The sequence below is a fragment of the Micromys minutus genome, assembly GCF_963924665.1.
Source record: "Micromys minutus genome assembly, chromosome: 31".
NCBI classification, from domain to species: domain Eukaryota; kingdom Metazoa; phylum Chordata; class Mammalia; order Rodentia; family Muridae; genus Micromys; species Micromys minutus.
This window is the reverse complement of record NC_137966.1, coordinates 14119866-14137757: the sequence shown is the minus strand read 5'-3', so window position 1 is coordinate 14137757 and position 17892 is coordinate 14119866. Positions and strand designations below refer to the sequence as shown.

At 39.7% G+C, this 17892-nt stretch overlaps 1 protein-coding gene across 3 annotated transcripts in view; it reads left to right on the top strand.

The window, feature by feature from the left end:
• The window catches only part of LUC7L (LUC7 like), a 30035-nt gene that overhangs the window by 3695 nt on the left and 8448 nt on the right, over positions 1-17892 (top strand). For all 3 annotated transcript variants that reach the window (XM_080942479.1, XM_080942481.1, XM_080942480.1), the window contains 4 exons: positions 1727-1825; positions 8283-8393; positions 9503-9646; positions 15734-15910. In XM_080942479.1, coding sequence (XP_080798605.1) covers positions 1727-1825; positions 8283-8393; positions 9503-9646; positions 15734-15910 — 531 coding nt within the window. The remainder of the gene's footprint in view (positions 1-1726; positions 1826-8282; positions 8394-9502; positions 9647-15733; positions 15911-17892) is intronic.

Here is a 17892-nt window from a genome sequence, read left to right as displayed (position 1 = left end):
AAAGTTTGTGTGCCAAAGAAAACATTTCCTGGTGAATCATGGGTTAAGATTTGTGTAGTGGTATTTATGCATGTGTGTGTTCATGCACTCATGTAGAAGAAATAGGATAGTAAGTCTTGTCCTCCTGTCACCTAGCTCCTTGAGACATAGTCTTTTGAGACAATGTTTCTTTATAGCTCTGGCTGTCCTGGAACTCATTTTGTAGACCAGGCTACAATTGCTAAAACCTGACTCCTTTTCCTTTTCTTACAATTATTTTATGTGAGTACTCTGTAGCTGTCTTCAGACAGACCAGAAGAGGGCATTAGATCCCATTACAGATGGTTGTGAGCCACCATGTATGTGGTTGCTGGGATTTGAACTTCGGACCTCTGGAAGAGCAGTCAGTACTCTTAACCGCTGAGCCATCTCCAGCCCCTAAACCTGATTTCTTTATGTACTGCTCTCCCTCTTTTGTAAACAGGGTCTCTGTGTAGACCAGGCTGCTCTAGAATCTATCTGCCTTGGTCTCTTTAAGTGCTAGGATTAAACTTGTTCACTACTTTTTACATGGAGCATCTTGACTAGTAAGGATTTTGATGATTGCCTAGAAAGCTACTACAGTAATACTGCATTCTTGTCCTTACCGTTAGGAATAGATTTCTTGGCTCCCATCCAGACAGACCACACCAAAGCAACACGGTTCCACGTGAAGAGGTTTAATAGAACAAAGAGACAGGGGTTTGAGAGGAGAAGGAGGGGGTTTGGTCTTTTATGGGTGTAGTGACATCATTTGCTCCCAGGTGTCTGAACTGGTGTATCCTGGGAATGCTTGGCTGTTTCCATGGCAACGGAGGTGCCAGGTCCCTGTCACCTGTGGGTGGTGTCATCACTGGGGGTAGGAGCCATCCTAGTGCCAGCACTTACCAAGACCATATTTCTTCTTAACTGGATGCTTGGGATAGTGAAAAAAATAAAAGTAAAATTGGCAAAAGCTAATAAAATGTTTTTGTTTTCGAGATTTTGAGGCAGGATCATTATGTAGCCCTGGCTATATTGGAGTTCTGTTTGTAGTTCAGGCTGGTCTGTAACTCAAAAGATCAGCCTGCCTTCAGAGTGCTAGGTTAAAGGTGTAGGCCACCACTGCCTGGCTAAATAGTTCTAAGAAATAAAATAAGAAAAATACATTTCTAGAGGTCCTGAGTTCAATTCCCAGCAAATACATGCTGGCTCACAGCCAACTGTAATGGGATCTGATGCTTCCTTCTGGTATGTCTGAAGACAGCTACAGTGTACTTACATACACTGTAGCTTTATTAATTTAATGTAAATTAAAGAAAAAGAGAAACGCATTTTTAGGTTATATCTCAGCTCCTTTTTGTTTGTGTGATATAGTTTCATGTGCCCGTGCTGACTTTGAACTTATTATGAAGCCAAAGATGACTTGCATTCCTGACCCTCCCACTTTTCCTTTCTTACCAAGTGCTGCAATTACAGAAATGTGCAGCTGTGCTTGCCTCCCTTTCTTCTGTTGGAGACAGGATCTTACATAGGTCAGGTTGGGCTTGAACTTACTATCCAGACTGTTGAGATTATCAGCATATGCCATTACACTTGGTCCATTTCTTCATTTGCTATCTATAAAACTATACTGCTTTTTCAGTGAAAGTTGAAGTGCTAAATCATGTTAATTACGTGCTTTCTAAAATGGCTAGGTGTTAATGTATGATTTTTTTTCCCCCCACAGCGCATGGATTTAGGAGAATGTACCAAAATCCACGACTTGGCCCTTCGAGCAGATTATGAAATTGCAAGTAAAGAAAGAGACCTGTTTTTTGAATTAGATGTAAGATTTTTTTTTTTTTTTGGATGTTGATTTATCAGTGCTGCAAAGTATCAATTGCTATTGAGAGTAATGTTTGTAAGTTACAAAGCAAAATAATATGTACTTTTTAGCCAACCACTTTTAAGTTCTAATACACAGCAGGTGGTTCTCACCCTGTTACTGTACTGCTTTTTTTGTGTGTACCTTGTATAGTCCATGCTGGACATTTAAGATCTTGAGGTCTTGTTCCTCTTCCCACTGAGTGGTGAAATTACAGCTATGTGTCATCATGATAGATTTATGTACTGCTGGCAGTTGAACTCAAAGTCTTGTGCATGTTAGACCAGACCGCATTCTCCTAAATAAACTATATTTCCAGCCCCTGGAAATTTTTAACAAAGAGACTATATTACCTTAAGATACCGGGTTTCAAAAAATGATAGGATTGATTGAAGTCTCACTTTAAGGACTATATCTCTTGAATGTACTAAGCCAAAATGACAATATACTTATTCATTTATTATTTAAATGGGCATTTTTGTCTGCCTATATATCTGCACCATCTGTCCCTGTAGTGCCCGTGGAGGCCAAAAATTGGTTTTGGGTTTCTTGGGGCTGAAATTAAGATGATTGTGAGCTACTGTGTAGGTCCTCTCTGGAAGAGCACTAGTATTCTTAACCATTAAAGTGTCTCTTTCTATATATTATGTATCATGTATATATTCAGCCTTTGAAGGCTAGAAGAGGGCATTGAAATTCCCTGGACTGGGGTTACCAGCTAGTTACACGCTACCCAATTCGGGCTGTGTATGTGTGTGTGTGTTTGAGAATAGAGCCTAAAGAATAACATGTGCTCTTAACTCCTGATCCATATCTCCAGACCCCTAATTAATTAGATTTTTTGAGACAAAGTCTCACGTTGTCAGGCTGGCTGGATTCACTCTTTTCCAGCTTGTCTTGAGCAAGCCTTTTGACTCAGCCTCCTGACTACTAGGGTTACAGGTGTGAGCTACTATGTTTCCTTCAGTGCCTTTTTAAAGTGGCCTGGTTAATGATGTAGAAGATCTTTGGGGAAAAAATGGGATCATGTGTAGTGATTGGTGTATTATAAAGAGTGGAGTTCATGGGTTACACACAGTATTGACAACTCTGGATCAAGCAACTAACAAATTGTATCTTTTAAAAATTTTTAGTCTTAATTTTTTTGTTTCATCTTATTTTAGCCAGGGTTTCACTATGTAATTTTGTTTTGATGGAACTCATATATCCAGGCTGGTCTTCAGATCCCAGAGCTCATCTACTTCTGCCTCCTGAGCTCCAGCTTATTTATCTGTCTGTCTGTCTGTCTGTCTGTCTGTCTGTCTCTCTCTCTATCTATCTATCTATCTATCTATCTATCTATCTATCTATCTATGTATATGAGTACACTGTTGCCGTCTTCAGACACACCAGAAGAGGGCACTGGATCTCATTACAGATGGTTATGAGCCACCATGTGGCTGCTGGGAATTGAACTCAGAACCCCTGGAAGAGCAGTCAGTGCTCTTAACCTCTGAGCGCCAGTTTTAAAGGTGTCTAGCTTCTATTTTTATTTTTATTAATGTGGATGCCTGTTGGGTATACATAGAACTGTGAGTCACCTCACTTGGATGTTAGGAACTAAACTCTAGATCTCTACAAGAGTAGTTTACGTTTTTTTTTTTTTTTTTAAGATTTATTTATTTATTGTATGTATGTGAGTACAGTGTTGCTGTCTTCAGACACACCAAAAGAGGGCATTGGATTCTATTACAGATGGTTGTGAGCCACCGTGTGGTTGCTGGGAATTGAACTCAGGACCTCTGGAAGAGCAGTCAGTGCTCTTAACCACTGAGCCATCTCTCCAGCCCAGTAGTTTATATTCTTAACCGCTGAGTCATTTCCCGTCCTCCTGTTTGGTTACCTTGAGATGTTATAAAATACAGGTGTGCCTTAGATAGTATTTCCATTGCTTCCCAGAGACATCAAGACCAAGGCAACTTGTTTTGGGAGCCGGCTTACATTTTCAGAGGTTTAAATCATTAACATTTTGGCAGGAAGCATGGCAGCATCTAGGCACACTTGATGCTATAGGAGCTGAGTTTTCACCATCTTGATCTGGAAGGGAAGGAAACGAAGAGAAGACTGCTTCCAGGCAGCTAGGAGGAGGGTCCAAAAGCTCAGCCCTAACTCAACACACTTCCTCCAACAAGGCCACATCTCCTAATAGTACCACTCCCTGGGCCAATTGTATTCAAACTACCGCAATGTCTTAAAAAAATTTGCTGAGCAAAAAAGTAAAAAAGAGATAGGAAGAGAAGAGGGAGGGAGGGAGGGAAGGAAGCCAGCAGGACAAGTTTGGTGGCTCATGCCTTTGATCCCAGCATTCCTAGGCAGAGGGAGGTTGAACCTCTGAGTTCAAAGCCAGCCTGGTCTGTATATCAAGTTCCAAGACAAGTGGTGGCACGTGTCTTTAATTCCAGCACTCAGGAGGCAGAATCAGGCAGATCTCTGAATTCAAGGCCAGTAAGGGCTATACAGAGAAACCCTGTTTCAGACAATCAAAACCAAAACTAAAAAATACTCAAATGTACCTTTAATCCTAACAGAAAACAGGTGAATCTGGGTTGGAGGCCACCAGTGCTAGGATGAGACCGTGTCTCAAAAATAAATACATAAAGTCATACATAAATATGTATTAGTCAGTACCAGCTTGGAAGGTAATCCAGTATATAGAATGCTTGCTCTACTAGGTACAAAGCCCTGGGTTTGATCCCAATCATAACATTAAATCCAGTGTAATGGGAAGCAGAGGGAAAAGGATGAGAACTTAAGTTTGAAGCCAAACTGAGCTGCATTAAATACACCAAGGGGATTATTATATATAAAGGAAATAAACCTTCCATGTACATAATTTTTAAAAAATTGTCTTAGTTCAAAGGATTTTTATGTAGGTCTAGCTTTTTGAGGTATAACTGAAAAACAAAAGGTTATTTTACAATGTGAAATCATCATAAAAAGTTAACACAAGTATCAACTAGGTTACACTTAACTGAAATGGGAAAGGAAGAGTGAGAAGAAAGGAGATCGCTCAAAAGGAATGCTTGTAAGTGTGAGAAGTATGAGACTGCATGAGGTTTTTTTTTTTTTTTTTTTTTTTTTGCCAGGTCTTTTGGAATTAGTGAAGTAGCAAAAACTAAAACATTTATTTATAGAAGGATTAAGGTCTTCATGTTAAGAATGGTTTGATGTGTCTGGAGAGATGTCTATCCAGGGGATCCATTGTTCTGGACTCCGGTACGCATGTCCATATCCATATATAGTCATAAACAAATACATAATTAGAAAATAGCATCTATTTACTGATGTAGAGCATAGAATTCGGATATGATGTGAATTGGGGGTAATCTCAATGGTAGAGTCCTGCCCTCCAGCTCAAACTTGCTCAAATTGCATGAACTGTACAGACACAGAACGCTTTAATTATGTGTGTGTGTCTGATTGTGAGTATGTATATTTGAGTTCTGGCTGCAAAGACCAGAGACATCAGATCCCTTTGGTGTTGGAGTTACATGCAGTTGTGAATCACCTGACAAACTTGGGTCTTTAAGAACAGCATTGGTTTTTAACCACTGAGCCATCTCTCCAGTCCCACAAAGCATTTTTTGGGTTCTCTTTTTTAAATAGTCATTACATTTTGTTCTTTTTCTTTTCTTTCTTTTTAAGATTTATTTGTTTTATATATGTGAGTACACTGTTGCTGTTGTCAGACACACCAGAAGGGGGCATCGGATCCCATTACAGATGGTTGTGAGCCACCATGTGGTTACTGGGAATTGAACTCAGGACCTCTAGAGGAGCAGTCAGTGCTCCTAACCACTGAGCTGTCTCTCCAGCCCTTGCATTCTCTTTAATGGTCATGTATTTATAAACTGAGGAATTTGCTGTTTCTCTAAAACTACAGACCTTCCTTTTCTTCTAGAGACAGCCAAAGCAGCAGGTTGCTATTACTGCTGTAAACATAATCTTGGTTGATCTTCTTTTTAGCCATATTTTAGAGTATTTCCCAGAGGGGCATGTCATTAATGTGAGACTATCCTGGCCAAAGGTGGGGGTGGGCTGGGATGAATGTTGTATTTATAGAAAATTTCTGAAGTTATATCACAGGTTGTTGATTTTATTATAAGTCCCTCCCCATTTATTTATTTATGTTTGCTTGTTTATTTTTGGTTGTTGTTATTTGACGCTAGGTCTTGCAATGTAACCTTGGCTGTTCTGAATCTCACTATGTAGACTAGGCTAGTCTTGAGCTCACAGATTTGCCTGTTTATCTCCCGATAAATGCCCCAAGTTTATAACTATTTCCCCCCCCCCCCTTCTTTTTTGTTTTCTTGGAGACAGTGAGTCTCATGTAGCCAAGGCTAGTTTCAAGCTTTGTAGCTATAGTTTGACTTCCCTCCCAAATGTTAAGATTACAGACCTTAGCCTAAAGTCAAGTAGGTACTTTCTACGAAAATACTATAGCTTACAGTGTTTACCTATAATCCCAGCACTCAGAAAGCTAAGGAAGAGGTTTGTTGTTTAATAAGGCTAGCATAGCAAAGTTCAGAGCTAGCCAGGACACAGTGCAGCCTTGTTATCAGGAAGGATTGAATATGTGAAGGTGCCCTTAGGAATTGGTATCATTGTACCGCCCCATAGGACCATTGTAGACATTGTAGTAAGTGGTTGATTGTGATTAGAACCTGGTTTCACACTGAATTTTTTTTCTAACCTTTACATTACTGCCCTTATTTTAAAGAACTTGTCTATTGGAAGACACTCCTATGTTCTGCACTTGTTACCGTTTAGTTTTTAGGTTTTTAGACATTTGAGTTCCTTGCCTATGGACTAAGAATATGTTTAAGATAGGGGCATTTGAATGATAAAGGAATAGCTTTGTATGTCTCCTGAGTGAGTCCATTGGTCTGCTCTAGGTGCACTGTACTGAGTATAGTGTAGAGGATCACTACTTGAGTGAGCTCTTTATCTTTCCAGAAGTACAGTTTACAAGTATCTTAACGAGATAGGCCAGATCTTCTTCCCTTTCCTTGCCCTCCTTCTCTCTCTTCCTTGCTTCCTATTTTGACACAGGGTTTCTCTGTGTATCCCTAGCTGCCCTGGAACTGGCTCTGTAGATCAGGCGCTGGCCTAGAACTCACAGAAATCTGCCTGCCTCCTGATGGGGTTAAAGGTGTGCATTACTATTGCCCAGTTGTCTTTTAACCATTTTGTAAGAGTTCTAGGAAACAGATTCAGTTTTAATACTTTCATACTTTCTCTGCAAAGTCACTGAACCACTAATAATCCTCCTGCCTCAGCCTTCTGCCGTGTGTCTGTGGAGACCAGATGACAAGCTTAGGTGTTTTTCTATAGGTGTTGTCCACTTGTTGGCTTTTATTTTTTTAATTTATTATTTATTATATGCTTTAAAATATTTTTGTTTATTTTTACATTTATTTGCTTGTGTACACACATACATTTGTGGAAATAGGTTTTCTCTTTCCATCATGTGGGTTCCAAGGACTGAACTTAGATTAATCAGATGTGGTGCCTTTACCCACTAAGCTATCTTTCCAACTCCTCACCTTGTTAGCTTAGACAGGGTCTCTCATCAGACTGGTTGATTGGGAAGCCTAGGAGATCCACTTGTCTCCACCTATCCAGTGTTGGGATGATAAAGGCTTTCTTTTCTGCCATGTGCATACTTTTGAAGGATTGAATTCAAGTCCTTATGTTTGCATGGCTAACACTTGACCAGCTAAGCAATTCCTAGTCTACTTGGTGATGTTGCAGAGAGTTGGAGATCCTTCTACAAGTTTGGAAATAAGTGAATCAGGTAGCTATTTGGTTTAACAGAACAATCATAATAAATTGGTAAGCAGAATATCAGCTCATACTGTCACTATAAATGCCAGTAACAGGGATAGGAATTGCAGTTACTTTTTATGAGACTAGATCTCATATGTGACCCTGGCTGGCCAGAACTCACAGAGATGTGGCCACCTGATGTATATAGGGAATTTAGCGCCCACAAGGGTTATGTAGTGTGACCATACCTCAAAACAATAACAATCAAACAAAGAAATAAATACAGGATTGTGTTCCTATTCCACATGTAGGTGGTAAGACTATGTAGTGTTGGCAGAATATGGTCTGCACATCTATTACTGAGCACTCAGGAGGCTAAGGCAAGAAGATTGTGAGTTCAAGGCCAGTCTAGAATACATACCAAATTTGGGCCAGCATGGTCTATGAGACTTTTTCAGGGGAAACTGGTCTGGAAATGTAATTTAGTAGAGCGGTTTCCTAATATATCCATGGTCTTGGTTTTAATCTCCAGCACTCCTCAAATAAAAGCCATAACAATGACAAAAAACTATGTAGTATTGATCATAACTCTCTGCTTTTCCCATACTAGGCTATGGATCACTTAGAGTCCTTCATTGCAGAGTGTGATCGGAGAACTGAACTTGCCAAGAAGCGGCTGGCTGAAACACAGGAGGAAATCAGTGCAGAAGTTTCTGCCAAGGTATATTAAGTAACTGCTATAACTCACTTTTTGTCTCACCCTCACACTAGGTGAGGATTTTGGATAGATGGTGCTTTCTATCTTGGCTTGTTGTATTGGAGACAGGGTCTGTGATCAAGCATTTGTGTCATAGGAACCTTTATTTATGTCTCTGCCTGCCTTTCTTTCATTCTTTTTGAGACAAGGTCTAACTAAGTAGATTAGGCCAACCTTGAATTTACTGAGATCTGCTTGCCATTTGAGTGCTGGGATTAAAGGCGTGCATATCTAATTAAAATTTCTTAGGCTATATGCAGTTACTAATTAAAAAAAAGATGCTATTGTGCTGATAAAGTATTGTAGTTGGATGTTTTGCTTGGAACCTAAGTTTGTGTGTTAAACCTTGACATTTTACTACCTATACCCAGTAGATAAGATACGTAGATAAGTGTATCTTTTAGGTGATCTGTGTGCCATTGCAAAACAAAAACTGTAGAGCATGTTGGTTTACTTAAGAGTCTGCTGTAATGACAGTTTTGACACAGTACGTTATATGGTTCCAGCTGACCTTGAGCCAGCTATGTGAGAATGATCTTGAACTCATGATCTCTTCCCCCAACCCCCAACCCTCTGCAGCCTCCATCCTAATGTTGGATCATAGGCCATCAGTTACATTGCCGCTGAGCTTTAAGATACATGTGTGAAAACCTCAATTTATGCTCATGACAGTGGGGATTTTTTAAAACGTCTACATTCTTTCTAGTAAACTGTTGGAAGATTTAAAAAAAAAAAAAAAGAACACATGTGTGCCTTAGCCCTGTGAAGGCTCAATACCCCAGGGGAATTGCCAGGGTGGGGAGATGGGAGGGAGTGGGTAGATGGGGGAACACTCTCATAGAGGCAGGGGGAGGGATGATGGGATAGGGGTATTCCAGAGGGGAAACCTGGAAAGGGGATTACATTTGAGATATAAGTAAAGAAAATACCCAATTAAAAGTAAAAAGATACAGGTGAGGCTGAATCTGGATTTTACGATGTTTATTTTCAGAGAAATAGGCCAGACATGTAGCAAGAAAAATAGATATTTGGTTATTTGTATTGATATTTGGTATCTGATTCTCTGTCCTCAGGCAGAAAAAGTACATGAATTAAATGAAGAAATAGGAAAACTTCTTGCTAAAGCTGAGCAGCTAGGAGCTGAAGGAAATGTTGATGAATCCCAGAAGATTCTTATGGAAGTGGAGAAAGTTCGTGCAAAGAAAAAAGAAGCAGAGGTTGGTGGTTGTAGATTTTGAGACATGGTTTCTTTATATAGTCCTTCTTGTCCTAAAACTTGCTATGTAGATCAGGCTGGCTTTACTCACAGAGATCTGCCTGCTTCTTCCTTCCGTGGGCTGGAATTAAAGACATGTACCACTGTGCCTGGCTCTCTGTGTGACTGTGTTTATACATGAGTGTTATGTGTGGTTCAACATTTTGTTTTTCTAAACAGGGTTTCTCTGTGTAGGCTTTGTTGTCTTAGAATTTACTTTGTAAACCAGACTGGCCTCAAACTCAAGAGATCTGCTGGTTTCTGCCTCCTGAGTGCTGGGATAAAGGCATGGACCACCACCTCCTGGTTTTTTTTTTTTTTAATATATATATATATTAGTATTTTGCCTCCATGTATGTGTACCATGTGCATGTGATTCTGGTTCTTCCAGGAGACCAAATGATTCTGGAACTGAAATTTTTATATTTTGGTTGTGAGCTCTCATGTGTGTGCTGGGAACTAAACTTAAGTCCTCTGGAATAGCAACAATCATTCTTTTTTTTTTTTTTTATGATTTATTTTATTTATGTGAGTACACTGTAGCTGTCTTCAAACACAGCAGAAGAGGACATCAGATCTCATTACAGATGGTTGTGAGCCACCATGTGGTTGCTGGGAATTGAACTCAGGACTTCTGGAAGTCAGTGCTCTTATCCATTGAGCCATCATCTTTCTAGCCCCATTGTTTTGATTATTTAAATAAACATGGTCTCACTTTATTTCCCTGGCTGATCTGTAATGTAATCAAACAGGTTTATATGTTAAATTCTCAATCCACAAATCCTCTATACAATAAGCTTACAACCAGTGGACAGAGATATAAACTACCTATCTAGATAAGATAAATAAACCCATAGAAACCCTTAAAAATAATAACAACCTTATCAATCTAGAGATGCACCAAGAGAAATATCCAGGTCTGCTTCTATCATGGTTCCTTTCCAATCTCCCACTTACACTTCCTCTTCCCCTTCCTAGACTTTTCCCCACCTACTTCTCCACTGTCCAATCATGTATCACCTTGAGATCAACCTACACCTGAGCTTCCCAGTTAGGTATCAGCCATTATTCTCAGCTAAGAAATGTCTTAAGGTAGGGAAGTATTAGTATTCAGTCACAGTAGACACTTAGGATACCAGTTCTTGGGGGTGGGCTAGGAGGGAATTCAAAACCAGCCTTGGTTACATAGTAAGTTTGAGGCTAGTTTGGGTTGCTTGAGTGTATACCTCAAAACAAGGAGAAAAGTGGCATTAGGGGACTGATACTAATTTAACAAATTAGTATATTTGGGCCTATGTTAAGCCATTTTTGTATTCATTTTACTTCAGATATTTAATGTGGTCATAAGTTTTCAGATAATTTAAGGTTATGTCAGAAACTTCCAAATTATCACCTAAAAAGCCTCATTATCAGCATCCCCCACCAGAATGGTATGTTACCATTAGTATATCTACATTTAGAGACCATTGTCACTCCAAATGTCTTAGTTTACATTAATCTTAGTATTGTATATTCTGTGGGTTTTAGAAAGTTTATCCGTCTTTTATATAGCTTATATTTGCTCCTAAGTCTCCTTTTTGATCCACCTGATTGGGGGTGGGGGGGGTATTTGAAAGAGGAAGAACATGGCTGTCTATGACCAGGATTCCTGGAGGAATAGCCCCCACCCTACCTCTGCTTTCTTTCTGTTCTTTCTCTCCATGGTTGTAACTGTTGCCCCAACAGTAAGTACTATTTCTGTAACTAGTGGTGTAGAATGTAGCCATTAGATAGTCTTGTTAAACCCAGCATTGTTGATTTCTATGGCCTTAGGGTACTTTGGGAGTCCCTCTCATCTGAGTAATATTCTGTGATCAGGTCTGTAATACCTTTTTCTCTTAATTAAGATTTTTAGTACACTTTGTAGTTGCTGAAGTCAGAGGGCAGCTTTCAGAGACTTTCTATCGTGAAAAGTCCCAGAGATTAAATTCAAGTTATTAGATTTGAGAGCCCTGTTCTGTTTGAGCCTCTTCTAGTGGTATAGAAATTGGGGAGTGAGGATAAGGAGTTATAGTACTATGTTGAAAGAACAGGTAATCTTTGATAATGACTTTTAATTCCTAGAATGTTTGTGGAACATGTTTTGTTAATGTGTGTGGTGCTTTGGATTGAACCTATGGTCTTTTTGTTATTTTGTCTTTTTTTTTTTTTTTTTTCCAGAGCTGAGGACCGAACCCAGGGCCTCTAGCAAGCGCTCTACCACTGAGCTAAATCCCCAACCCCGAACCTATGGTCTTATGCATGCTAGGGAAATGTTTCATGTACTGATAAGTTTTCTGTCATTTTTTGACACTCATTAGAGTCATCTGGGAAGAAAAAACGCTTCCATCAGATTGGTGGGTAGGGTATTTTCTCTGTCGTTACACTATATTCCCAGACCATCTTTCTTTTGAATTACTCTGCCTTTTGGTTATTTTGGTGTGGCTGGGAATAAATGCTTGCACATGCTTCACAAGTACTCTACCACTCTGCTCCATCATCAGCACCACTCAGAAACCTCAGCTCTAATTCTGTGTCTACTAGCTACAATACTAATTCTACTATTTACAAACTCATTCAATTGTAAGAAATATGAGTTAGTGAGCAGTTCAGTGGATAAGTAACACCTGCTGGAGAAGCCTGTTGACTTGATTTTGAGTCCTGGAGCCTGTGGTAAAGAGAGAACTGACTTTTGAATGTTTTCTTTCCATGACACCTGCACAGTCATATACACAGATTGCCCCAAATTAAGAGGAAAAAATCTAAAGAAATAACACAGGGATCCTGTTGTCCTTCTGTAGCCACAGCCCCTTCTGATCTCTGATGATGAGGTGTGGTATACTCATTATTAGCTCTTTATTTCAGGGACATTTAGGGCTTCTGCTTGGTGTTAAATAACCATACAGATATCTGGCCCTTTTTGCTAAGGCAGTCCCTCAGTTCCCCAGTCAGACCACTTAGGTGCCATGCTTGTTCAGCTTCATTCATCTGTCCCAGCTCCAGCTCTTTATCAAAAGGACATTCCTTTCTTATACAAAAAAAAAAAAAAAAAAAAAAAAAAAAGGCTATTAGCACAGAGGGAGAGATCCCGAAGCTTACTCTTTGTGAACCAATTAGCACCAGGACTATGCCCCCTCCAGCAAGACCTTCCCCTTGGCAGCTTGCTTTTTAACACGATAATCTTAAGAGAATCCATCTTTTTGGGCAGGTGAGGAAGCTTTTATAGAAAGCAGGTTTTGTGGCCTATAGAAATGACAATGCCATATATCCTGCCAGCACTTAACAATTGAGACTACAGGAACACACCTTCGTAGACAGTTGATAGAGTATTAGTGGGGGCAGAGTACCCCAGCACTCTTCATTTCTGTAACTGATTTTTAAAATATGATAAGCTGGGCACGGTAGCCTATGCCAGATTTCCAGTACTTAAGAGCCTGAGCCAGGGGTATCTTGCATTCCATGCCAGCCTGACCTAAATAATAATAGTTTTTAATGTGTATGGGTATTTTGTTTTCTTGTCTGTTTGCTTACCACATGACTGAAGAGGGCTTTGGATCCTCAGGCACTAGATGGTTGTGGGAGCTAGGAGTCCAACCTGGGTTTTCTGAAAGAGCAACCACTGAGCCAGTTCTCCAGCCCTAAAGGGTAGCATTTAAGCATGTCTATAGTCCCTCAGGAGAGGTTGGAGGGTCACATCAGTTCATGAGTTCAAAATCAGCTTGGGCAACTTAACAAGACACTAAAATAATTTGTAGTCTGAGGGTAATGGCATGTCTTTAATTCCAGCACTCTAGTGTAGCTGTAATCAACCTGTAAACAACCCTTTCACTGGGGTCACATTAAGACCATCAGAAAATACAGATATTTACATTATGATTCATAACAGTAGTGGAATTACAGTTATGAAGTAACAACAAAACTAATTTTATGACTGGGGGTACTACAACATGAACTATATTAAAGGGTCACAGTATTAGGAAGATTTTGGAACCACTGATCTAGAGGCAGAGGCAAGCCTATCTCTTCGAGTTCAAGGCCATCCAGGGACACATAGACAGTGTCTTTGGGGAAAAATTTTTTTTTAATTAACTAAATGATAGGCTAGAAAGACGACTGGGTGGTTGAGAGCACTGACTGATTGTCTAGAGATCATTTGTGTTTAATTCTCAGCATCCACATGGCAGCCCATAATTGTCTGTAACTCCTAGTTCCAGGGGGTCCATGGTATCAGGTATTCATCTGGATGTCTGTGTGCATGCAAAGTACCCATACATTTAAAATAACATAATAAATCTTAAATAATAAAAAAAATTGTGGGCTGTATTTGCTACATAAGTTTAACTACTGATCATTGGAACCCACGGGGAGAGCTCAAGTTGTTCTCTAACCCTAGTTCTGGCTACTTTTTTTTGTTTTTAGTATATATTTAATATATGAATGCTCTGCTCATGTATAGCGAACAGGTCAGAATTCCTTTATAGATGGTCATAAGCTACCATGTGTTTGTTAGGAATTGAACTCAGTACCTCTGGAAGAACAGCCAGTGTTAACCTCTGAACTATCTCACCAGTCCCTGTGTTGTTAGTTTTACTTCAACTTGACACAAGCTGTAGTCACCTGAGCAGAGCAAGAGTCAATTGAGAAAATGCCTTCAGAAGATCAAGTTGTAAGAAGACAAGCCTGTAGGAAAGCATTTTCTTAGTGATTGTTGTGAGAGGGACCAGCCTACTGTGAGTAGGGACACCCCTGGGCTGATGGTCCTGGGTTCTGTAAGAAAGCAGGCTGAACAAGCTAGTAAGCAGCACTTCTTCATGGCTTTGGCACAGCCTCTGCCTCCAGATCCTGGCCCTTAATTTCTTCAGTGATAGATTATGATGTGGAAATGTAAACCAAATAAAAATAAATTAGTTGTCTCCCCAAATTGCTTTTGGTCTTGTTTCAAATAGCAGTAGTAAGCCTAAGATAAGATCTTACTCAGTTTAGTGCTGCAGGTTTCCATTTTATCCAAACAGAACATTTAATGGTGGTTTCTCAGTTTTTAGTGGGTGCTTACATTAAGTTCTAAAGTGGTGATTTGTTCTTAAATACCTGCTGTCACAGGGTTTTAGGCCATTACCTGGAAGAATTCCTGGGTACTGGTGCACACAGAGATGTCCTTTCTGTTTAATTGTAGTGTGTAGCTGCCTAACATGAGTGCTGGGAATTGATCTATTTCAGGTCTTCTGCATGAGCAGTACAAATTTTTTGTTGCTGTTTTTTCGAGATAGGGTTTTTCTGTGTAACAACCCTGTGTCTGTCCTGGAACTCATGTTGTAGATCAGGCTGACCTTAAATTCACAAATACCCACCTGAAAGGTGTCTGTGACCACACCAAGGGAGCAACATACATTCTTGAGTACAGTCTCAACTTTTTGGGCTTTTTTCAAATTAAAATAATATGCATTTGGGTGTTTGCCTTTATGGATGTATTTATTACCTGTGTTTAGTGTTCTCAGAAGCCAGAGAAAGCACCATATTCTGTAACTGGAGTTACAGATAGATGATTGTTAGCCTCCGTGTGGCTGTTGGGAGCCACCCCAGGTCCTCGGAAAGAGCGAGTGCTCTGAACCTTGTCTTCTGCACCCTCCATTTTTTTATTTAGGTATTGAAATTTCTTCCTATTCTTATTCAGGAGCTTATCTTCCCTGCTAATCTCTGAGAACCATCCTTATCTCCATGTTGGAATTGTCTTTGTTTCTTTTGATTAGATATACATAAATGTTATGGGTTTTGTGTTTTGTTTTTTAATTTTCAAGACTGGGTTTCTCTGTGTAGCTGTGTTGACTATACTGGAGCTCAGAGAACCACCTGCTTCTAACTAAATGTTAGTTAAAAAAAAACAACAGTGAAATTGAAGTTTCCAACATACCTAAAGCTGAACAGTCCAATTTCATCATGTAGTAAAAAACTGCCTTTATTTTAGGTTTTTCCATTTGGGTGATCTGTACATAATAACAGTTTTGAAATGCCTCATTTTAATTCTTCCCCATAGGAGGAATATAGAAATTCCATGCCTGCATCCAGTTTTCAACAGCAAAAACTCCGTGTTTGTGAGGTTTGTTCAGCTTATCTTGGTCTCCATGACAATGACCGTCGTCTTGCAGACCACTTCGGGGGCAAGTTACACTTGGGATTCATTCAGATCCGAGAGAAGCTTGATCAGTTGAGGGTATGTAAATATATTCTGTTTCTGGAGAACTCTTTGGAGTAGGAGTCTTCTTGTGGTCACCTTTAACCTTTTTTTTTTTTTTTTTTTTTTTTGCTTCTTTAATTAAAATTTTTTTTTTAAAGATTTATTTACTTATTTTATATATAAGTACACTGTAGCTGTCTTCAGACACACCAGAAGAGGGCATCAGATCCTATTACAGGTGGTTGTGAGCCACCATGTGGTTGTTGGGATTTGAACCCAGGACCTCTTGAAAAAGTTAGTGCTCTTAACCTCTGAGCCATCTCTCCAGCCCATCTATAGTCTTTAAGTTGGATATGAACATGTTTTTGTTTATTTTGTTTTTGTTAATCTATTTTATTTATTTTTATTTTATGTACATTGGTGTTTTGCTTATGTCTGTGTGAGTATCAGATCCCTTGAAACTGGAGTTATAGACAGTTATGAACTGGTGTATAGGAGCTGCCAATTGAACCCTGGTCCTCTGGAAGAACAGCTGGTGCTCTTAACCATTGAGCACTAGCCCCCTTATTAGTGTTTTTGAAATAGGATCTTTATATACCTTGCTGTCCTGGAACTCACTCTGTAAGCCAGGCTGGCCTCAAACTCCTGAGATCTGCCTGCCTCTGTGTCTTGAGTTCTGTGGTTAACGGTGTGGACCACAATTGCCTGACATATTTCTAGGTTTTAAAAAAAAGTTTCATTTTATGTGTGTGAGAAGTGATTTGTCTGTATGTATGTCTTGTATATCTATTTGTGTACCACATTCTTTCAGTGCCTTTGGGGGCCAGAAGAGGGCAATGGATTCCCCTGGAGTTTGAACCAGTTTTTATTCACTATGGGTTCTAGGGTTCTTGGGTTCTGTGGCAGAGCAACTTAACTGCTAAGCTGTCTGTCCAGTCTTGTTCTTTTCTTTGTTTTCTTTTTCTCTTTCTTTTTAAAAAAAAGAAAATTATTGTGATGTTAGATATAACCAGAGCCTCCTGCCTGTTAGTATGACACCCGACTGCAAAATGTAAAATCCTCTAGTATTTCTAAGTCACTCTTGGGAGCCTTGTATGTTCCCACAGTAGACCTGCTTATTCAAGTAAAGGGGAGAGCTCTGTAATTCCAGGAAGTTTAAGTTATGCAATAGGGGAGCTTGGAGCTGGAGGGACTAGCACTGAGACTGTCCTCCAAACACTTAGCTCAGGTTTAGTGAGGTGTCTTAGTGAGTAAAGACGCAGAACAGTGCCTCAGCTCCTGGGACCCACGTGCTAGGAGAGCTTACTCACAGGGGCTGTCTTTTGACTTCCATGCACCTTAAATAAATTTGATTTTTTTGTTTGTTTGAGGCAGGGTTTCTCTGTGTAGCCTTTGCTGTCATGGAACATGTTCTGTAGATCAGGCTGGCCTCAAAACTCAGAGATCTGCCTACCTCTGCCTCTGGAGTGTTGGGATTAAAGGTCTTTGGCAATAAATCTGATTTTAAAAACATTTTGCTGGGATTAAGAATGTCACTCAGTTGAAACCAGGTATGCTCTGTAATCTTGGTGTTGTAGAAATAGAGGCAGTAAGATTAGAATTTTAAGTTTATCATCAGGTGTCTGGACAGTTTGAGGTCTCTCTCTCTCTCTCTCTCTCTCTCTCTCTTTTTTTTTTTTTTTTTAAAACAAAGGCAAAAATAATGGCTTCTGTCTTCCCAGTAGCATTTTAATGTTCTACATTATGTATCTTCATGGGTATGAGTTTGGCTTCCTGGTCATTTGAGGTGGATGATAGGACTTGGGAAGGAAGTCATGCAATACCCACAGGCCTGTTCCCAGCCAGACCTGCTTTAGGGAAGTGGGAAAGGAACTTGAAGCTGACTATGTTGTATACTTAGCTCAGATTCTAATCAGAAGTGTAGAGTTTGAGGTGCTAGATGAGACAGCTCAGCTGGGTCTTGTGGTGTCCTCTCATTTAGAGAGTGCTCGCTTTTTTTTTTTCCTCAATTAATTTTT